General features: G+C 40.0%; 1 protein-coding gene across 1 annotated transcript in view; it reads left to right on the top strand.

Moving 5' to 3' along the window:
- The first annotated feature begins 430 nt into the window (after positions 1-430).
- The window catches only part of LOC136831463 (uncharacterized), a 177,057-nt gene continuing 153,542 nt past the window's right edge, over positions 431-23,945 (top strand). The window contains exon 1 of the mRNA XM_067091954.1: positions 431-618. Within this exon, the coding sequence (XP_066948055.1) occupies positions 500-618 (119 nt within the window). The 5' untranslated portion in view covers positions 431-499. The remainder of the gene's footprint in view (positions 619-23,945) is intronic.

Below are 23,945 nucleotides of genomic sequence, written 5' to 3'. Positions count from 1 at the left end.
TGCTCTCGTCATTCCAGTGCCTTGGTTAGGAACCCACGTAGTAGAGGTGGTGGGAACCAGAGTCACTTGGGGCAAACTAGACATGGAGGTAATTATGCTGGTGTTCCTGGTCCAGTTGAAGTGGTAATGCGCCAAAATTCAAATAATTCATTGTATTCACCTATATCGGATGATTCAGACAGTGAAGGGTCACAGAATCCAAATTTAGCCTCAGAAAATGAAATGATCTCTAGCAAAAGAAGTCCTAAGGCAAGGGACTCATCTACTGGCAATGGAGACATTTTAAGAGAGGCTCTTAGGTTGACCCTTGATGCTTTTGATATGGAAATGGAACCCATGGAAGAAGTCACAGTTCCACAACAGGACGCTTCATCACTTGAGTCACTTATGCCAGAGGATACTCCATCCAAAGAAAATTCTCCATATGCTGAAGTTGCCAGGGGTCACATGCAAGAAGGCCCAGAAAACAGAAGTAGCACCAAGAGTGGAAATCAGAGAAATGCTAGAAATAACAGACAACTGGCTCCTGACAATCCTAAAGAAGCAAGTAGAACAAGCCTCACGAGAGAGAACCAGCAGGAGAGACCAAAGATCCCAGAATGTGCAAAAAACTTCCAAGTAAGTGACTTGCAAAAGAATTTTTTGTTTCTTAATTTTGACTAGACTTTTTTAGTGTAATTTAAATCATTATGGAGATTGGCTTGAGTTATGTAACAGTGAGTGAATATTTTGCAGAGTTTGTCTGGCTGTATAATAGAATGATTGTTGTTTTACAGAAAAAGCCTCTGGTTTACCTGGCTAAATATGACATATCTTTTATTGGCCATTATTATTTTAAATTAGTAGAATCAGGTCAAAATGTAAAATTTGTATACCTGTGGTGATTATGACAAGGATATACTCATGAATGCAAGTTTGGTTATGTTTTAAGTTTTTTCATAAGAACCTCATTAGTAGAGGTGTCTTATCTGGGAAAGGAATCCAAGTTGCACCATTTTCTGTAATGGAAAGAAATCCTAGACCCATTTACAATGCTTCACAGCATCCCACCACATTTTGTTGTGTAACTTTATCGTGTTCATAGCTGCTGCTTGTCACTCTCCCAGTTTGCTGTGTTATAGTTTTTACCATTGTGTCAATTTTTTTTTTTTTTTTTTTTTTTTTTTTTTTTTTTTTGCTACTTATTGTAAGTTATTGGGCTTTCCTTTTAGTGGGATTCCAGTTTTGTGTGCCTCCTGATACTGGATTTTTGTGATTGTGACAATATAAAGCTGTTTTGTTACTCGTATGTGGATTTCATTCAGGTTCTTTAATTTAGTGAAGACTCGGTGTATCTTCCATTAAGTATGACTTTGGTTGTAGCATTATTGTTGCAGTTGTAGTTGTTTTATAATTATTTTGTTAAGTTTAATTTGTTTTAGTGCTGCAGTTTTATCACATCTGTTTTTTGCAATTTTGACTTGTGCTGCAGTTTTGTCACATTTGTTGTTTGTAGTTTTAACGACATTTATAAATGGTTAGTTAGTTGTACTGTTTTTGATCTTGCAGTGTATGTATTAATGCAAACCATTAGGAAGTATTAGCTATAAGGTTGGCTTGTGGGCTGGTTTCAGTAGTGGATCAGCCTTAGGCAATTGTTTGTTTTGACTCTACTTAGGCCATGCTTTATTTTGCAAGTTAAATGCTGCTGGGTAACCTGCAGCTTGTATGTATTATCTGGACAAAATCCCTCTACTTTGTCCTTGCTGTGGTCAGCAATGAAATCTGAAGAAAAAATTAAGTGTGCGAGGGTTGCTTTGCTGATCTTAGGTATCATTTTGCTTGGAAGGGGACATTTAAAGGATGACTCCAAAATGTCAAGTAGATTCCTTGTTGAACTATTTTGCTTGCAGGTGACTCCATTCGTTAAGGAATGTTGTACATCAGACAGTGCTGTGGCTGGCATTACAGCATTTCCATCAGTGTAACTTTGGGACCGCATGACATGAGAAAAAGATAGATAGATTAGACTAAGGAGAATCCCATCTCCATCCTTGGAAATTTCTCTGATGCAGCAAAAGGCAAGAGATTGCCCTTCCAGTCTGCTCTCTTTTACCCTGGTTAGAGATTTTTCTTGTATTCATTTCTTTGAGTGTCTCAGCAGGTACGTTTGCACAGCTGATTCTGCTAGTACTGCCTCCTGAGAATTTTTGAAGATTGATGAGCAAGTGTTCAACCACTTATCCAGCCTTGTTTTGCTTGCCTTGGTAGAAAACTTTGTTAACAGTTTAAATTCAGCTATGGTCAAAGTTTGATTACCAATAATTGCTCGTTGCTTGCCTACCCATGCCACCAACGCTTGTGGCAACAGGCTGCTCATGCATGAAATAAATGGGACTTGTAGGCACAAATCTCTCTACACAGTCAAGCAGTACATGACCTACATTATTTCTGTGACTGGTGTTCGAGTCTCATTGGGTTCAGTATTTATGTCCCATGTTGAAGATACTCCTCTCTTAAACGACACAAGTCCAGTCTTCCTCTGATGACAGTACAGGCAGTCCCTGGTTTACGATGGGGGTTCTGTTTTTACGCCGCGTTGTAAACTGAAAATTGTCGTAAACCGAAAATCGTAAAAATCCTAAAAAACCTTACTTTTAATGCTTTGGGTGTATTGAAAATGATGTAAACTGCATTTTTATTGAGTTTTTCATCAAAAAAGCCTCCAAATTTTGATTATTCTGCCATTTTGGAACCATATTTCTTCCGTCAGATTGGCGTACGACGCATCGTAAACTGGAAATAAATTCTGTTGAATATATTTGAAAAGCGTCGTAACCTCAGAACGTTGTAAGCCGGACCTGTTGTATACCGGGAACTTCTTGTAATAGTAGCCTCTAAAATTAACCATCCACTTCAAGTGATTCTGAAGATTTTTAGGTTGGATTGTTTGATATTAAAAAAAATCTGTTCAGCAGGAATATGAGAAGCAAACCACAATACCTTACTCTGATTGTAAACATTCAAAAGTCAATATGAGTAAGATTGGTTTAATCCTTGAGGGATTACCGTGAGGATCGCTGATCTGGACCTCCATGTCCAACCACAAGCTTCTTGCCAGCAGATTGAAACTGGTAATTAGTTTGGAAACTGATATTTACTTCTTCAATTCTTTCTTATGGTGATTTACCCTTTTATCATCCAATAGTAGGGACTGAGTAGCTGTTGGCTAAATCTTAGGATGTTGTGGTAGGCTGATTTCCTACAGGTGGTTCAAGATATAATTCCTCCATTTACTACTTGAAATGTGTTAAAATTTCTTAAAGTTGACTGACTTGAAAGTTTCAGTGATGGAAAGTGATGGAGAGAAGAAAGTAATCTGAGGCAGATGCATCCAGTCACAGGTGGGGAAACACACACTGTGGATCTGAGAGCAGGAGGAATATAGTTGATTGAAGAGGAGTTCCTTCATATCAGTATCCTAGAGTTATGGGTCATCCATATAGCCTTCAAGTGTCTGTGACATTCTTAGAAGGCTGAAATGTGTATTACATTATGGAGACATTAAACATTTGTACAGTATACCATTTCATCTAGTAGCCACCTTGCTACTGTACATTTAGGTTCCCATTACAGAGGGCATCCTTTGAGATCTTTGTTAATGGCAGGAATCCATATGGGGTGGTTTTTGGATCTGATGGATTAGTGGACAACCCAGAATCCTTCCCATTTTTAGGGCCCTCCTGAAGCAGGGTCATTTTCATTGATTTAAAGCCTACCAATGCTCCATCTTCACACGAGGAGTTATTAGTTTAGTCTCTGAGAGAAAGGTGTTTTGGAGGACATGGCAGGAACTTTAGCCACCCTTTGCCCCTTGCATATGATTTACTATTTACCTTGACTAGGTAAAGTTGGCAAAATTCATTGTTTGGTGTAAGGAATAGGGCTTTTCACCACTTGATGCCCTCTAAGTATGTCAACAAACTCCATGTCTTGGCTGGGGAAGTCTCCTATTCCTGTCACTGACCTTCTGTTGGTCTCTCATTAGTACTGGAGTTTATTGCCACGGGGGGGTCTTTTCTATTCGGCTCTACCATCTTCCTTTGTCAAAGACTTCTTTTCCGCATTTGTTAAAAGACCTTTGTGTTATTGAAGAATACAGTCTCCTACTGGCTTTGTCAGATGATCTCCATGGCATATTCTTACATATCATGGCGAGGTTGTACTTGGTTGACATCGATATCCTTTGAGTTTATTCTGAAGGTTCCTGCCATTCTGGGAGCAGTTACTTGGTACTGTCAGAGCTATCAGGATTTTGCTTATATGATGTTATGCATGAGCCTTTTAATGTACTTGCTGGAGTCCATTGTTGCAATGGGACATGTTTTACCATTTCAGAGGGATATAGGTCATTTATCCCTATCCTCTTTATGATTATCATCCCTTATGTTTTGGTTTACATTGAAAACTTGTTTGTTTTTGTGTCTCATGTGACTGGTGTGAAGGTTGCTTTTGAATTGTATGCCCCTACTTTAAAAACAATCAATGCTTTATTGAGAGCTCCCAGTCTGCCATGGATGTATGACCTTTCTTTTGCAATATAAAGACTTCACTCAGACCTTCCAGGGGATGGATAGACATCTTATCTTAACATCTCTTACTCTTTTGTCTTTCTACGGCATAGCTCATAATTTGTCCTCCCTCCTAAGTTGCTCTTCGGGCTTTATATGGTAAATTGGTATGTAATGAAAATATGATTTTACAAGCTAGAAGTTTTCTGATACTATCCCATTAATTGTAACATATGGTACTCCTCTCCTGTCCCTGCAGTTTGCATTTTTTGAGGTTGGTATATAAGAATGACATCTTGAAGGGTGCTGGAAGGTGATTTGAGCATGTGCAGTTGGTGTGACTGGACAGTCAGACGCATGGAAGTAAGGCTGTAATTAATGGTTTAGTGTGAAAAAACATTTGTATATATAAGTGACTTACCAAGTAATTACATAGCTATGAGCTTCCTACCTACGGCAGCCTAAAAATTCAAAATTCGCGGTAGCGCTAGCGTTTGTTCTGGTGTAGGTACGTGCCTTGCCCACTATCGGGGACTGTGAGGAACAACTAGGCAGAAAGCCTCAGTTTGTTTTCGGCTGGCTCCTGAGTAACATCGGTGGTTTTTGGTGGCCTACTTCATAAATTTTTTCGATGGTTTTCTGGAGTCTTGGTGAAGTACTCTGTTGTCGTACTAGCGCATGACTATTATCGTCTTGGTTAACCTTGGTTGACTTATCTAATTAAATTTAGGATGTCTGACTCTAGCTCATCAAGAGTTAGGTTTTGCATTGAAGGGTGCAAGACTAGATTAGCAAAGTCTTGTTATGACTTACTCAAAGTGTGTGAAATGTAGAGAGCAAATTTGCAATGGGAAACTACTTGTTTAGAAGGTAGAGATTGGGCTGATAAACAATGGAAAGTTTTTAGTTCTCATCAAGACAAAATAGATAAAGACAGGAAGAGAAAGGTGGCTATTAGGGCCAGAAATAAAGCCAGCTTAGATCCTGTAGAAGTAGCAGATCTTGTAGAAGATAATTCTGTCTCTTCTAACATTCCTGTGTCATCTCCTGTCCTTAGCCCTACTACTCCTATTCCATGTACTCCTGTTCCAGGTTTCTGTGCTCCCGATCATGACACCATTGTCAGCCTCAAATCAAAGTTCAGTAAAAAAGTATGAGTTTTCAGCAAACACAGTGATGGAATTTGGTTCTTCTTTTAGAACCTTCATGGTGAAAGGCAATGTAAGGAATGTAAGTGCAGTGCAAAGTGTTGAGGAGGTGGCTGCCTGTCCCACTGGTGCTCCTAGATGAAGGTCCCTGTCCCGCTCCCCTTCATGGGGAGAAGACATACTGGAGGTCCAAGGGACGCCAGGGGAATTTCCCCACGGACGGCCACCCCCTCCGTCGAGCCTGTTGTCTGGTCCCAGGCTATGACAGAGCACCACTGGAAAGGTGTCTCTTTCAGTGCTCATCGTGTGTCGTCGGATTCGGGAGGCTCTTTGCCGGACGCGAGTTGTCAGCGGTGTAGACCTTCTGTCTCTCGACCTTTGAAGAGACTCCGCTGCGGCAGACAGCTCCCCTCCTCCTGTTAAGAAATATAAGGAGGCTAGTGTTAGCCCCAAGCCCTCCTGCAGTTTTGTGGTGCCTCCTCCACTTCTTCTGCACATCTGACTCCATTGGCCTGGGACAGTCTGGAGTCCATCTCTTATTTTGAGCTTGACTAAATGTTTGGAAGAACTTCTGAGTCATCCTTCTTTTTCATTAAGATCCCATCTTGCCCTGGAATGTCCTTTGTCTCCTGAACTTGCTGTGATGGCTCCTATTAGACAATCTCGTTCGACTGATCGCTTGACACTGACATCTGTGCATCAGTCGACACAGCAGGTCAACTCGGCACCAGTTGCGCCTCAGGCGCATTCTTCAACTCAATAGGACTTGTTGCTTGCTCTTATTAGACGACAGTTAGATGACCTAATGTCATTCTTGAATAAGAACCAAGCTGTCGCTAAGTCAAAAGACAGCCTTGTCGCCAGTTTCTTCCGATGATGAAGATGTAGGACAGGAGTCTTCCCTGTCATTGTCCTGTTCTGCCTTATTAAAATATTTTCTTGACAATATCCGGATTTCTTTACTCCTGCTGCTCCGGTATCCCCTGCTTCAACTTTCCTGATGAGGAAACTTCCCTCAGACAATGCAAATCTGCCAAAATTAGTCCTCTCTTCGTCAAGAAAGTGCTCCAAGAAATAGACATCTGGCTGGCCTTGAAGAGGGATCAGGGCAAATTGGTCAAGAGAAGCTACTGCTTTTATGAAACCGGAGAAGCTCCTTCTCTGGGAGTTTCTGCCTCCTCCCAGGGGGACTTCTCTACATGTTGGTCAGCCTTTTCGACGACGAAAAGTAATGTTCTCCTTCCCCTAGCTAGACCATCTGACTAGGAATTTATTTAAGATTTTAGAGGTGAATAGTTTCCTCGACCGGACTATTGGCACATTATCCAAGAAAATCGAGGAGTGTCCTTCACTGGCGAAGGATTTTGCAACAGACTGGTTGGGAATGCTGTCGTGCTGATGAGGTGGTAAGGGATAGTTCAGCAGAGCTCGCCTCTCTTTTTTCAATGTGTGTGCTAAAGAAGAGAGATTTGTGGTTTTTGTTCGCCACCAAAGGAGTGACTGCTACTCAGAAATCGGCTCTGTTGTTCTCTTCTATAGATAAAGCTCAGTTGTTCCCTCAAGACTTAGTGCAGGAGATTTTGAGATCACTTCAGAAGAAGTCTACAAATGATCTACTGTCACAATCCGCTAAATGTCTCAGAGACCCCTCCAACCGTGACTACGAAGTCGTTCTCTCTCCTCCAGTCTGAGCCCTTTCATGGGGGAAGACAAAAGATCCAACCCAGACCTCGCTTGGATCTGTGACCTCCCTCAAGATTGATTAAGAAATCGACCTTCAAACCAGCACCCAAAAAAGTGAAGATCTAGTCCTATGTGCTCCATTAGGAACCAGACTTTGCCTCTTTTGGAGAGAATGGAGTCGAAGAGGTGTGGAACCTTGGGTGGTCAAGGTATTAAAAGAAGGTTATGCCATTCCTTTCAAGAAGAACCCTCCTTCGGCCAAATTGCCAATCGTATTTACAGCGTACTCGGTGGACTCCAAGAAATTTGTGGCCCTTTTACAAGAAGTAGAATCCCTTCTGCACAAGGGGGCGGTGGAGTTGGTCAAGGATCAAGAGTCGGAAGGGTTTTACTGTACAACAGTCTCTTTGTAGCCCCCAAAGCATCGGGGGTTGGAGGCCTGTTCTGGACGTGAGTGCCCTAAATCAGTTTGTCATGAAGACAAAATTTCACATGGAGATGAATCAGTCAGTAATGTCAGCCATCCATCAGGGCGACTAGATGGTCACCCTGGACATGCAAGATGCTTACTTTCATGTTCCATTACATTGGGATTTCAGAAAGTTTCTGTGATTCATGTTCCAAGGGAAAGTTCTCCAATTTTGGGCTCTGTGCTTCAGCCTTTCCACGACCCCTCAAGTTTTTACTTGGATCCTATCCCCCCTTTACAAATGGCTTCACCTTCTCGAAACAAACATCTCCAGGTACCTGGATGACTGGCTGCTTAGGTCTCCGTTGAGAGAGAAATGTGTGGTGGACTTAACAAAAACTCTTTACTTACCAAGGGAGTTAGGCATTTTGAAAAACACCCAGAAGTCGCAGACGACTCCTACTCACGGATTCTCTCTGACTTTTCATGCTTTTCCCTCCCCCGAAGAGTTGCCTCCTCCCTTCAGTCCGTCAGAGTACCTTCCTCTTCAGTCATGCTCAGCGGCTCAATGGATGGGCCTGTTAGGAACATTAGCCTCGGTTGAGAAGTTTGTGAAACTGGGCAGACTTCACATGAGATTGCTCCAATTCTAAGAGTGAACTGGAGTAGGAAAACACGAGAGGATTCCTTTGTTTTTCCGATCACATCGGAGATCAAACAGTATCTTCGATGGTGGTTGTACGAAGACAGACTTTGTGAAGGGAAAGTCTGTCTTCCAGCAAGCCCTGACCTAGACTTTTACTCCTATGTGTTGGATTTAGGCTGGGGAGCTCATTTAGGGAATCACAAAGTTTCGGAAATATTGAAGAGTTCCCATATCAACATAAAAGAACTGAAGGCCATTCATCAGGGTCTCCAGTCATTCTCGACTCTGGTGCGTGGCAATACAGTAACGATTCACGCAGACAATACGACAGCACTTTTGTACATCAGAAACATGGGGGGGACCCACTTGTTCTCTCTTTACGAGGTGGCGAAGGAACTTCTGCTCTGGGCAGGTCAGAACCCGGTGTCATTTCTGACTTGGTTCATCTAAGGAAAGATGAATGTTTTGGCAGATGGCCTGAGTCGCCTCAAACAAGTCCTTCCAATGGAATGGACATGGGATCTTTTGGTTTGCAACGACCTATGGAGGTTGTGGGGCACACCATCCATAGACCTGTTTGTGACTTCAAAGAATCACAGACTTTCCCTCTTCTGTTCCCTTATCCCAGATCCTCTAGCTTGGAAGACAGATGCTATGCTCTTAAATTAGACAGGCCTCGATGTCTACGCCTTCCCTCCCTTCAGCATGATAAGGGAAGTAATAAACAAATTAATATCTTACCAGAATGTCTTGATGACTCTAGTTGCCCCCTTTTGGCCAAGGAAAGAATGGTTTCTGGACTCTATATGATTACTATAGACTTCCCAAGGCTCCTGCCACAAAAGCAGTTGCTGCTCAAACAGCCCCACTTCCTCAGGTTCCATCAAGGATTGTCTGCTCTGGCCCTGACAGGTTACAGATGTTGAGCATCTTGTCAGAGCGAAAGGGTTTTTGAAATGAGCGGCAGAAGCTATTGTGAAATGCAGACGTCCTTCTAACAAATTCTGCCAGTCAAAGTGGGCAGTCTTCAGAGGATGGTGCAGACGCCATAATGTCTCTTCTGCTGAGACCTCTGTCAGGCAAGTAGCCGATTTCTTACTATACCTGAAGGATCCAAGAAACTCTTGATTGTATGTTAGTTTTATAAGTTAGTCATTATTTTATTTTCTGCATTGATGAAGTGTATGGGTATTGCAGAATGTATAAAAAGAAAGCACATGTTTAATTTTATAAGATGTTTTATAGCATAGCATTCCTTATGTTTAAAGAGTATGTTATTGTTGTGACGTCATAGGAAGTGACGTCACAGGACTAAAATGGCGGGAGGGAGAAAAATGTAAACAAACAAGGAGCGGGAGTGTTGAAAGCATGGTGTAAAGAGGTAGAGAGAGCTTTCTGAAGGTTAGGTCGATAATGGTTGGGTTGTAAGTCTGTTTGTGGTTTTTGTTGTCGTAAGCTGGATTGCATAGAGTAAAAAGAACAACGTGAACAGGTGAGTGGATCACATAATTGAATGATTTAAGGATAGGTTAGGCTAGAAAAATTTTCAAGTGGTAGCAGAGCGTGGTTCGTTAAAAATGGACGGATCTGATGGTAAACTTTGGGAGATGAAATGGAGGAGAGACTGTCCGAGATTTAGCGGGGCACAGGGCGATTATAAAGGATGGAGAGGACAAGTCGAAGATTGGCTTGTGGTGTGTGGAGAAGAAGTGAAATATCCGGGGATAGAGATAAGGATGAGCTTAAAAGGGAAAGCTTTAGAAGTAACAGAAGGAATAGATAGAGATGAACTTAAGGATAGCGAGGGTTCAAAGATAATCCTGTCCAAACTAGATGAAGTGTATCTAAAAGATACGTTAATGGAAAATTACAGTAAAATGAAAAAACTATTTTAAAATAGAAAGAGAATCTAGTGAAAAGATGAGAGATTTTATAATTAGGTATGAAAAGGCAGAGTCAGAGTGTAGTAGGGCACTAGGGAAAAGCATGCTTGAAGGGGAAGCAAAAGGTTTTCATGTACTAGAACAATCGAATCTCACAGAAGATCAAAACAAATGGTATTAGCAGCTTGTGGTCGAGAAAAGTTGGAATATAAAACAGTGTCACAAATAATGAAAAGTATATTTGAGGATTAGGGAATAGAGAGGAGGGGGAATGGTTAGGATCAGAAGGTTGTGAGAATTTTGGGAAAGGGTGGAAAAGCCAAAGATATCGGGAAAGGTGAATCGAGGTAGAGGTGGAAGAAATCCTTTAAATAGAGAAGGAAAGTAACACTGTGTGCTATATGCAAATCGGAATGGCATTGGGCCAGAGATTGTCCTCAGAATTTTCAGAATAAGAAGAAATCAGAAACTGGACAAGAAGAAGAAAAAGTTTATATAGGAAAAGTTAGCAAAATAGAAGAAGAATCTTGGGAAGAGGTTGATGCAATTTTAGACACAGGATGTAAGTCAACAGTTTGTGGGGAATTGTGACTAGCACGCATTGTTGTGTGTTTGAATCAGGAAGAGTTGAGGAGAATGAATGATACTAAGAAAGAGTCTAATAAAGTATTTAATTTTGGTGAGTCATCATACAAGTCGAAAGGAGTAATGGAAATACCGGTGATATTGAAAAACAAAAAGAACTACAAAGTTGGAGAGAAAACAAGGTATATGAGGAGGTAAATGACATTGGACAAAAAGCTATATCTACAAGATGGATAGTAACTGAAAAGGTAAAAGGTGGGGAAAGGATATGTAAAGCAAGATTGGTAGCTAGAGGTTTTGAAGAAGAAATGGCTGAATGGGAAAAAGATGCTCCTACATGCAATGCCGAAATTTTAAAATTTTGTTTGACAGTAATAAAACTGAAAGATTGGAATTGTTATACGTTAGATGTAAAACTGCATATCTACAGGGTGATGAAATACAACGAGAGGTATATTTAAAACCACCTAGTGAAGATGGTTGGAGTGGATTATGGAAATTGAAGAAAACTGTTTATGGGCTCAAGGATGCAGCAAAGGCATGGTATTGTAAGGTGGTAAAACTGGTGGAGGAGCTTAAAGGTGAGAGGAGTAGATTAGAACCTAATATATTCTTTTGGAAAAAAGACAATAAATTGAATGGTATTTTATGTACACATGTAGATGATTTTTGCTATGGAGGAACTGAAGGATTTTTAAAGGAAACAATTGGGAAATTGAAAGGGAAATTGCAAGTAAGAGAACAAGAAAGTAAAAGTTTTAAGTATATAGGAGTAATAGTAGAGCATAAGGAAAATGGAATTTGTCTTAATCAGTGGCAGTATATAAATTCTATATAAGAGAACCAGAAGCCAGAAGATTTACAGGTAATAGAGTATTAGGACAAAAGGAGTTAACAGAATATAGATCAGTGGTAGGACAGTTGAATTGGGTATGGCTACATACTGTGCCAGAAATATCATATGATGTTAGTGAATTAAGTAAAGCTTTTAAAGAAGGAACGACTCAAGATATGAGAAAGCTGATTAAGATAGTGAGAAAAACTAAGTGCATAATGGGAGAAGTGATAATAAGTGAGTTAGAAGAAGAAAAGATTTATTGGGAAGCCTATGCAGATGCTTCATTGGGAATATTGAAGATGGTCATACTCAATTAGGTTATGTGATATCATTGACAGATGGTAAAAGGAGAAGCCCTATATGGTGGAAATCCAGAAAATCTAGAAGAGTAGCAAAGTCCACCATTGAAGCAGAAGCTCTGAGTGTTGGGGAGGCCATAGAAGGATTGATATATTTCAAACATTTGTGGGAAGAGATAGTAGAGAGGGAGAAAATTAGAAGCACTGGTGAAAACTGATAGCAAAACCGTAATGACTGCAATAAAATCAAGTACCGGAGTAAGTAGTAAGAGATTAAAAATTGATATTGCAGCAATAAGAGAAACAATAGAATCTGGAGAAATAAGTGAGGTGAGATGGATAAAGGAAAGCATCAGATAGCTGATGTATTGACCAAAGCTGGAGTTTCTGGGGAAAGCATTAGGAATTATGTAGAGGGTAAAGAATTGGAGAATAATGGAGATTAGGGGATTAGGATAAGAAAGGCTGGAGGGGGGAGGGAGAAGGAGATAAGTGTGATTGTATGTTAGTTTTATAAGTTTAGTCATTATTTTATTTTCTGCATTGATGAAGTGTATGGGTATTGCAGAATGTATAAAAAGAAAGCACATGTTTAATTTTATAAGATGTTTTTATAGCATAGCATTCCTTATGTTTAAAGAGTATGTTATTGTTGTGACGTCATAGGAAGTGGCGTCACAGGACGAAAAAATGGCGGGAGGAGAAAAATGTAAACAAACAAGGAGCGGGAGTGTTGAAAGCATGGTGTAAAAGAGGTAGAGAGAGCTCTCTGAAGGTTAGGTCGATAATGGTTGGGTTGTAAGTCTGTTTTTGTGGTTTTTGTTGTCGTAAGCTGGATTGCATAGAGTAAAAAAGAACAACGTGAACAGGTGAGTGGATCACATAATTGAATGATTTAAGGATAGGTTAGGCTAGAAAAATTTTCAACTCTACCTCAACTATCAAGAGATGCAGATCTATGCTTAGTTCTGTGTTTAAACATAAAGGATTAGATCTGTCCTCTTAATCAGTGTCTATCTGACCTCATTAAGTCTATCGATTCCATCAAGCAACCAAAATCAGATGCGGTCTCTTGGAATTTAGATGTCTTCCTGAAATGGATTTCAGACCCCCTTACAAAACTCTTTGTTCTGCCTCTCTGAAGGACCTAACCAAGAAGACCCTCTTCTTGGTAGCGTTGGCTACAGCCAAGCGTATTAGTGAGATCCATGTGATTGACAAGAGGATTGAATTTTCATAGGGTGACACGGTTTTCTCCCTTTCGCTTGGATTCCTGGCCAAGAATGAGGACCCTTCTAACCCATGGCCCTGTTCGTTCTCCATCAAGAATTTAATGGACATTCTTGGACCAGAGGAAGAGGAGAGACTTCTATGTCCAGTAAGAGCCCTGAGATACTACCTTCAGAGGACTGAAAAAATCAGGGGTCCTTCGAACATCCTCTGGTGTTCGGTCAAAAACCCTTCCCGTCCGCTCTCCAAGAATGCCCTTTCCTTTTTCTGATGAATCTGATTACTGAATCTCATTCCCAGATTCAAGAAGTTTTATAGACTTAAAGTGAAAGCCCATGAAGTTAGAGTTATCGCAACCTCTCTTGGTTCTGACATAACATTTCTCTTTCGAGTGTCCTGCAATCAACCTTCTGGAGGTGCAAGACTGTGTTGGAACACAGTCTCAAAGACGTGGAGACCATTTTTGAAAATTGCAGCATGTTAGGACCTTTATCTGTGGCTGGCTTGGTGTTGGGAGAGGAAGCATAGGGAATCTTCTGTCTCTCTGCTTTCTTCGCCTTGAATTAAGGTGTCGAGTTTCGGGAAGCCTGGGGACACACTGTGTCTGTAGTGCTTGCCAGTTTTTTATCAGTGTGGGTGATAGTTTTTAAATACGGTGTAGTTAATAGTGTTGTGGTCCTATTCTGGTCTACGCCCAGGGCAAGGGCATCTTTGTAACTTTGCAAGCCACATGTGTGCCTTTGTCACTGCAAAGTTCCCACTCATGCAGGAGCGACTCTGGGCTATACAGCCACGTATGCTGGAGGACAAAAGGAGTGCAGGCCAGAGGCAGTACCTGTCTGCAGTGCTTCCTTGCCAGGTAAGGAACAAGAAGCTGTCTCAATGCTGGCAACTTTTCTATATCAGATTCATCATCTTATTGAATGTTTTGGTACAGATTATGCCCAAAGATCCCACCTTCCAATGTAGAATCAGCTATGTAATTACTTGGTAAGTCACATATATGAAAATGACGTTTTTATGTTAAAGTTTTCTATATACTTACCAAGTAATTACATGATCAGAGCCCTCCATCCTCCCCTCTTTTGGACATAGGGTGCAAATGAATTGAAGCTTCTACCTAGTTGTTCCTCACAGTCCCTGATAGTGGGTGGGCCACGTACCTACACTGGAACAGACACTAACGCTACCGTGAATTTTGAATTTTTAGGCTGCTGTAGGTAGGAAGCTCATAGCTATGTAATTACTTGGTAAGTATATATAAAACTTTATTTTATCATGAAAATATCATTTTTAATAACTTTTAAAATTTTGTCTGAGGTGTGTTGATAACCTTACCCTTAGTATAATCTTAATTATCGCTTACAATGCTATCTTTGTATTTTGTGTGGTAGCACAATATTTGTTCCATTGTATTATTTTGTATATTATTTTGCTCTTCATCTTGCATTATGATACTTCAGTAAACTTACAAGGGCTTGTCAGGTGAACTGTGCCATGTATGTGTGAATGAAACCTCATGTAGTGGGATTGGTTGCCTGTCCAGTAGATTCTTTTTCCACAAGAGGAGGTCATACAAGATGGAACTTGTCAAGATTGCTACCACTAAAGTTTCCATTTTGTCTGCCTCAGAATCCTCAGCCTCAACATCTAGAGAGGTAGCAGAATATTTTCCTGTCTCTGATAGCAGTTAAGGAACGTCTAACTTCAGATGAGGGTTTGGTCAAGCAATCACATACATTTGTTGGCCTATTGCCAGTGGATCAACCAGTAGGAGTTCCTTCTCTGGACAACAGATACATTCAGTTGAATGAACACATTCTTTCCTCTCCAAGATTTCATTAAGAATCTACTGTGGAAGCTGATTAACCCATTCCTTGGTTTACCATGAACTGTACCACCACAAGCTATGCCAGCTTCATATTGCAGGTGTGACAATGTCCACTGTCCCTACCCAGCTGTCATTGATTTCTTTCTGGGATAGGCTGTGTAAGATGCATAATCTCCCACTTCAGGGTGTTTTGAAGGAATAACGTAATTTACAGATATTTCAGCCAGGTTATAGATGGCTTAAATACCAGGACCATTTGGAAAGTGAGCAATCTTGTGTCAAGAAATTCCAACTCTGTTTAGGGTTGCTGCCAGGAACATGGCTGCTCTTTGACCTTAACCAAGGAAAGCACCAGGAGCAGTGCCTGAATGAGAGAACAACCACAGCTTCAGGCAACAAGGACTGGTCTTATTACATCTGTGGTAGCAGTGTTTGACCTTGCATTCCAGCTCCAGGGTTGCAAGAGTGTAACTTCTCCCATGCCAAGACTCAGGAAAGCTACCTACCAGACCACAGGAACTGGAGATTGGGAGTGCACAGGTGCCCAGCCCAGGGACTGCAGATGCAGCAGTGCATGGACCAGAATTTTAGACGGAAACTGCACAGATGTTAGCAACCAGACAACCCTGGATGTCAGCCAGCAGCTTCATGAGTAGTCATAGAACTTGAAAGTATAGCAGCTCTTTCCCATACTCGTTTCTCTACTAGCAGCAGAACAGGGATGTAGTCACTGTTTTGAAGGAGCTTCCTAGCTTGATGGGAACAAACACTGGAAGGAAATTGGTTGTTCAGAGTTTGATCTTACCCTTCATCAAGTGAAGTGTCATGTCATTTGTTATTGTGGAATACCTCTGATAAGAAGAGGTGATTTTTTAGATCTGTGACAGGAAGCCCATTTCTTCCATGGGCATTACTCCCAGGACAGTGACATGCAGCCAAGAAAATGTGGTTTGAAGGGGGTATCTGATGGATAGTCATTGTCAACAAGCTTACTGATTCTGACTAACCACAAGCAGCCATGGCCATACAGGTTGAGGTCTTCATCTTGGAGAGGCTGGATTGGGTGTGCATCATCCAGTTTGAGGGGCAGCAGATACTGAAAAAGGAAGTGTCGATTGTAGAACCCAGGACTCTATAAGCCACTGACAACCTAGCCATCCTGGTGGTTGATGTAACTTTGATAACACTACAGTACTATGGACATCCTCACTGATGTGTAATAAAGATGGGAAGCAGAGACTCCAGAAAGGAATACAAGAAGGTGATGGCCACACCACATTTTTTCACATTTCCAGACCAGCAGTTATGGAAGATTTTTATATTCACATCCACCCTATACAGGCATGTCAGCCTTCATCTGGTACTGAAGCTGTCCCATCAGGCATTGGTGGCATTTTCTCCCTCCTCAGTCAATGTCTTTATGGTAGAGATTGACACTATTGAACATTGTATGTAGGAATTCATAGCCTTGGCATATTAGCATGATTGGTTCCTAGGGGTGACTGGCTTGTTGACTGAAGGAACTGAAATGTGCAGACACTGTAAAGTCTATGGGGATGGTGGTGGTGTCTCTTCACCTTGTTTTTATCATAAAAATCTGGTTGGGGCTGTATCTTCTTTCCACCATTGTTTTGAAGAGGGACTAGGCATTGCAGAACTTCTCTAACCTCTTATCTTCCTCAGACCTTGAAGACCTTCAGTGCATGACATTTTTGTACTCATTCCTTTCTGCATAGTATCTGGTTCAGCTGCTGTCCAGCAGGCAAACCTCACCCTCAACCAGGGTAGTGATTTTGAATACGAAAGAAACCTTGACCCCAGGCAGAATACTCTGCCCCCACATCACAACAGGCCTAGTTGCCATACCACTGGAGCAGACAGCAGGATGACTCAAGCAAGTTGACACAAGTAGTCCATTCAGCCCATTTTGGGCAGGAACTAGAACAAAGTCCCTTGCCATGGGGAGACAGAAGGAAATGAAGATGGTATTCCCCCTCTGACTCTTTTACCAGTAGTCTTGTTATCAGAAATTCTGAAGATCATGACTACAGTCAGTTGTGAAATTGTGGGTAATTAGAGTTAACATAGATTGATACAGACTACCTTTTCTTGAGATAACACCCCACTTGTGTCACTTCCAGTAGCATGCAAGGCTTAGATTCAGGACTGCAGATCCAATCCCAAACATTGGACAACCAGATGAGGTTGCTGCTGGAGAAGCCAGTGATAGAAGAGCAACTTGACGATATTTTTGGTTTTAACAGTCCCCAGTTTTGGTTCTCAAGGTGACAGGTGGATGGTGCTACATTATCAGTCTTAGCCAGCTGAACAAGTTTTTTCATGAGACTTCTTTCAAGTTGGGGACCATATCCTTGTTTGTTGTTTCATTAGAGAATGGGATTTCTGGTGCCCCTGGACCTGAAGGGTTCACATTTTCACATCTAGAAGCACATGGCTCTGGAGACATACCTTCATTTTCTCTGGTAAGAGAAGGTATTTTGGCCTGGCTATAGCTTACCAAATTATCACCAGTATTCTTACACCTGTGAGAGCTTCAATTTACAAGAGTGCCATAAAACTTACCATTTACTTTTATAGGGCGTACAACTTAGGATTACAGTACTTTAAGGGTATGATCATGTGATCTGCTTTACTGCCTCATTCAAGTCGGTCAGCAGCTGGTGAAAGTTTTTTAGCCTAACCTGTCCAAAAATGCTACAGTTATGCAATCCACCCACCTATTTGCTCTTCTTTTATTATATAATCCAGCTTACGACTACAAAAACCACAAAACAGACTTACAACCCAAAATTAACAACCTAACCATCAGAGAGCTCTCTCTACCGTACCACACTATTTAACACTCCCACCTGCATTTGTTTACATTTTGCTCCCTCCCGCCATTTTTGTCCTATGACATCACTTCCTATGACGTCACAACAAGAACAGATACTTTTAAACATGAATGCTTTGCTGTAAAAACATCTTTTAAAATTAAACGTGTTATTTTTATACATTTTGTAAAGCCCATACCGTTTCACTAATGCAGCAAATAAAAATAAAATAATAATGATTAACTTCTAAAACTAACATATAATCACACTTATCTTCTCCCTCCCCTCCAACCTCTTCATATCATAATCCCCTCTAATCTCCATTATTTTCCAATTCTTTACCCTTTGCATAATTTCTAATACTTTCCCCCAGAACTCCAGCTTTAAAGTCAGTGCATCAGGTATTTGATGCTTTCCTTTTATCCATCTCACGTCCTTTATTTTTCCAGATTCTGTTGTTTCTCTTATTGCTGCAATATCAATTTTTAATCTCTTACTACTTGCTCCAGTACTTGGTTTTATAGCAGTCATTAGGGTTTTACTATCAGTTTTAACCAGTGCTTCTAATTTTCTCCCTCCTACTATCTCTTCCCACAAATGTTTGAAATATATCAATCCTTCTATGGCCTCCCCCACACTCAGAGCTTCTGCTTCAGTTGTGGACTTTGCTACTCTTCTGGATTTTCTGGATTTCTACCATATAGGACGTCTCCTCTTACCATCAGTCAAAGATATCACATAACCTAATTGTGTATGACCATCTTCAGTATTCCCAAATGAAGCATCTAACTCACTTATTATCACTTCTCCCATTATGCTCTTAGTTTTTCTCACTGTTTTAATCAGCTTTTTCATATCTTGAGTCGTTCCTTCTTTAAAAGCTTTACTTAATTCACTGACATATGATATTTCTGACATGGTATGTGGCAATACCCAATTCAACTGTCCTACCACTGATCTGTATTCTGTTAACTCCTTTTGTCCTAGTACCCTGTTACTTGTAAATCTTCTAGCTTCTGGTTCTCTTATAGAATTTATATACTACCACTGATTAAGACAAATTCCATTTTCCTTATGCTCTACTATTACTCCTATATACTTAAAACTTTTACTTTCTTGTTCTCTACTTGCAGTTTCCCTTTCAATTTCCCAATTGTTTCCTTTAAAAATCCTTCACTTCTTCCATAGCAAAAATCACCTACATGTGTACAGAAAATACCATTCAATTTATTGTCTTACCTCCAAAAGAATATATTAGGTTCTAATCTACATCTCTTGCCTTTAAGGTCTTCCACCACTTTTACCACCTTACAGTACCATGCCTTTGATGCATCCTTGAGCCCATAAACAGTTTTCTTCAATTTCCGTAATCCACTCCAACCATCTTCACTAGGTGGTTTTAAATATACCTCTCATTGTATTTCATCACCTTGTAGATACGCAGTTTTTACATCTAACGTATAACAATTCCAGTCTTTCAGTTTTATGACTGTCAAACAAAATTTTAAATTTTCAGTATTGCATATAGGAGCATCTTTTCCCATTGAGCCATTTCTTCTTCAAAACCTCTAGCTACCAATCTTGCTTTACATATCCTATCCCCCTTTTACCTTTTCAGTTACTATCCATCTTGTAGATAGCTTTTTGTCCAGTGTCATTTATCTCCTCATATACCTTGTTTTCTCTCCAGCATTGCAGTTCTTTTTCTTTAGCTTCAGTTACGCTTCTATTTCCAAATCCTAGAAAAACCTCTTCTTCATCTTCAATTTTTTCTACATGACTGTAATCTCTTAAGTTAACCCATCCCTTGTCACCTGACTCTGAGTCATTTACATTGTATGAATCAGCCCAAGATTTGCTTGATCTTTTTCCTGCAAGTTAAGTATACCTTAATTTAACCAGACCACTGAGCTGATTAACAGCTCTCCTAGGGCTGGCCTGAAGGATTAGATTTATTTTGCGTGGCTAGAACCAATTGGTTACCTAGCAACGGGACCTACAGCTTATTGTGGAATCTGAACCACATTATAATGAGAGATGAATATCTATCACCAGAAATAAATTCCTCTAATTCTTCATTGGCTGGTCAGAGAATTGAACGCTGGCCCAGCAGAGTGCCAGCTGAGAACGATACCAACCCGTCCAATGAGGAACTAAAAGACTTAATATAGTCCACTCTTCTGCTTGTCCTGTATTTTTTTTTTTGTATAGCTCTAACTCTATTTCCCTTTTTGAATTTGGGTATCTCTTCTATTAACTCATCTTCTACTACCTCACTTTCTTCTTCTATTACCTCACTTTCCCCTTCATATTCTAGTGCTTCCTCTGCCAAATCTCTTTCTATAGTCTTTTATATCTGCATTCCTTCTCCAGCCCATTATCATCTTCTTTCTTTCCTGCCCATCTATATTCCCTTCCTTTGATGCAAGGGATTCACCCTTCACAGTGTGTACTTTGTCTATTTTAGGTATCTTCTCTTTTTCTGGTGATAGTCTTTGAATCCTCGTAACATGTATTCTAGCTACTTCTCTTAGATAATCCCAATGTTTAACCACTACTGTTTTACCCGATACTCCCACTACCTGAGCAGGTCCATTCATTTTCATTTTGTCTCTTATAGAATACCTCATCTCCCATTGCTGCTGCTTCAAATTTGTGTTCTCTGACATTTTTGTTTAAAGCAATTCTTATTTTATTACAAGACTTGTTTTTGATAAACACTTCTCTGGCCATATGCATTGCATTCAGTGTATCCCTTGCTATGCTTTCTTCCATACTTTTATCTCTGCTTGCAGGACTTGAACTTTCTTCTCCCATTAAATTTGGCAAAGCAGGGTTTTTTTCATCTTTCATCTTTCCTAAGCGTTCTTTGATTATGCCTACTGTCTTTTCACACAGTCCATTGCTCCATGGAGATTCAGATGCTGTGGCCAGTACCTTAATATTCCATCTTTCTGCCATCCTCATTACTTTTTAATTTTGAAATTCTCCCTCGTTATCTGATAATATTTTAGAAAGCGCTCCAAATATAGCAAACCACCCATCAAAAAGTGTCTTTATAATAGTTTCTGGTTTCTTGTCTTTTATCCAAAAAGCATGACAATACCTCGTTGTCATATCTACCATTACCAAGAACGTTCTCCCTTCTATCTCTCCCACATCCATTGCTACAAATTCATTAAATGTTTTACTCCAAGAAAACCCCACTACTGGTTTAACTGGGTTTCTTTTGTTTCTTTTACATACCTTACAACGTGCGGTTAAGTCTGTTAGTAACTTTTATTTCCTCTTTTTCTTCCTCTCTCAAACCACCACTCCACTGTGCTTCTTCTGTTAGCTTCCATATTTTATCTCCACTTCCGTGACCAAACTGTAGATGTAACGTCACCATTGCACCTTTAATTTCCCTTAGACTCTTTCCCTTCCATTCCTCCAGTAACAATTCTTTTGCCTTCCTCCTCAAAATTGATATTCTTAATGGCCCTGTTTGTCTTTTCTTAATTTACCTTAATTTTACTCACGGTTTTCTTACCTATTAACCATGGTACATCACCCTGCAAAATATCTGTCTTCAAATAAAAATTTTTGTTTTTCAATATCACTGGTGTTTCCATTACTCCTTCCGACTTGTATGATGACTCACCAAAATTAAATACTTTATTAGGCTCTTAGTATCATTCATTCTCCTCATCTCTTCCTGATTCAAACCCACGACAATGTATGCTAGTCATAATTCCCCACAAACTGTTGATTCACATCATGTGTCTAAAATCGCATCAAACTCTTCCCAAGATTATTCCCTTGTTTTACTAACTTCTCCTATATAAACTTTTTTCATATTGTCCAGTTTCTGATTTCTTCTTCTTTGAAAAATCTGAGGACAATCTCTAGCCCAGTGCCATTCCAATTTGCATATTGTACACAGTGATACTTTCCCTTCTCTATTTATAGGATTTCTTCCATCTCTACCTTGATTCACTTTTCCCCGATATCTTTGGTTTTCCCTCCCTTTCCCACAATTCTTATAACCTTCTGATCCCAACCATTCCCCCTCCTCTTTATTCCCTAATCCCATTATCTGTGACACTGTTTTATATTCCAACTTTTCTTGACCACAAGCTGGTAATACCATTTGTTTTTGATTTTCTGTGAGATTCGCTTGTTCTAGTACATGAAAACCTTTTGTTTCCCCTTCAAGCATGCTTTTCCCTATCGCTCTACTACACTCTGACTCTGCCTTTTCATACCTAATTATAAAATCTCTCATTTTTTCACTAGATTCTCTTTCTATTTTAAAATAGTTTTGCACTTTATTTTAGTTTTCCATTAATGTATCTTTTAGATGCACTTCATCTAGTTTGGATAGGATTATCTTTGAACCCTCTTTATCCTTAAGTTCATCTTTATCTATTCCTTCTGTTACTTCTAAAGCTTTTCCTTTTAAGCTCATTGTTATCTTGATCCCTGGGTACTTCACTTCTTCTCCACACACCACAAGCCAATCTTCAACTTGTCCTCTCCATCCTTTATAATCGCCCTGTGTCCCACTAAATCTTGGACAGTCTCTTCTCCATTTCATCTCCTAAAGTTTACCATCAGATCCGTCCATTTTTAACCAACCACGCTCTGCTACCACTTGAAAGTTTTTCTAGCCTAACCCGTCCAGAAATGCTACAATTATGCAATCCACCCACCTGTTCACATTGTTCTTCTTTTATTATATAATCCAGCTTAAGACTACAAAAACCACAAAACAGACTTACAACCCAAAATTAACATCCTAACCATCAGAGAGCTCTCTCTGCCATACCACACGCTATTCAACACTCCCGCCTGCATTTGTTTACGTTTTGCTCCCTCCCGCCATTTTCATCCTATGATATCACTTTCTATGACGTCACAACAAAACCAGATACTTTTAAACATAAAGAATGCTTTGCTATAAAAATATCTTATAAAATTAAACATGTGCTTTTTATACATTTTGTAATGCCCATACCATCTCACTAATGCAGAAAATAAAAATAAAATAATAATGATTAACTTCTAAAACTAACATATAATCAGCTGGGCCTCCCTACTTACTGGGATAAGTACAGTAATACCTGACACATAAGCTCTACATTGGGCGAGTCGGTAGAGCTTTGGACTAGTACTCGCTAGGCCAGAGTTCGATTTTCTGGCCGGCTGATGAAGAGTTAGAGGAATTTATTTCTGGTGATAAAAATTCATTTCTCGCTATAATGTGGTTCAGATTCCACAATAAGCTGTAGGTCCCGTTGCTAAGTAACCAGTTGGTTCTTAGCCACATAAAATAAGTCTAATCCTTTGGGCCAGCCCTAGGAGAGCTGTTAATCAGCTCAGTGGTCTGGTCTGGTAAAACTAAGGTATACTTAACTTAATACCTGACACAACTATGACAGGATCCAGAGAGTTTTGGTCCTTTGTTTAGAATTTCTGTTTTAAACCAGATCCTCAAACCAAGTTATGTCAATCTCTGGTCAGGTACCGGGTCTCTCTGGAGAAACTTGTCCTCCACTTTGACTTTGGAGTACAGCCTCCCCAGCTTGACATTTTACCCCAGCTGGATGACATTCCATAGTCTCGAGTGACATCCTTAACAGTCTTTTGTTGGGTCAAGATTCAGTGCTCAGTACTATTAGGTCCTTCTCACTCCTCATTCCCCATTTGCTCTTCTCATAAGAAATGGGCATTGAAAACTGTGAATTCTGTATATTTTGCAATTCTTATCATATCTAGTGAGCCTGTTTGTTGCATTTGAAGAATAATGTATTGCTTTTACTCATCCTCACTCTTGCTTTGAGGAATGGGATTTTTCAGTCTTTCCTTTCCAGTTAATATAGGTTATGTTGAAAAGATGATTAAAGATACTCTTTCCTCTGTTACAATCTCCAATATTTTAAACTTCTTTAAAACTTTCTCTTTGTATTCTGTAAACACTGCATTTTCTGCATATATAATTTTTTGGAGTCTTACTTTCTGCACTCC

The sequence above is a fragment of the Macrobrachium rosenbergii genome, chromosome 48, assembly GCF_040412425.1.
Source record: "Macrobrachium rosenbergii isolate ZJJX-2024 chromosome 48, ASM4041242v1, whole genome shotgun sequence".
Classification (NCBI taxonomy): Eukaryota; Metazoa; Arthropoda; class Malacostraca; order Decapoda; family Palaemonidae; genus Macrobrachium; species Macrobrachium rosenbergii.
Note: the sequence above shows the minus strand (reverse complement) of the source record. Positions and strands in the feature narration are given on the sequence as shown.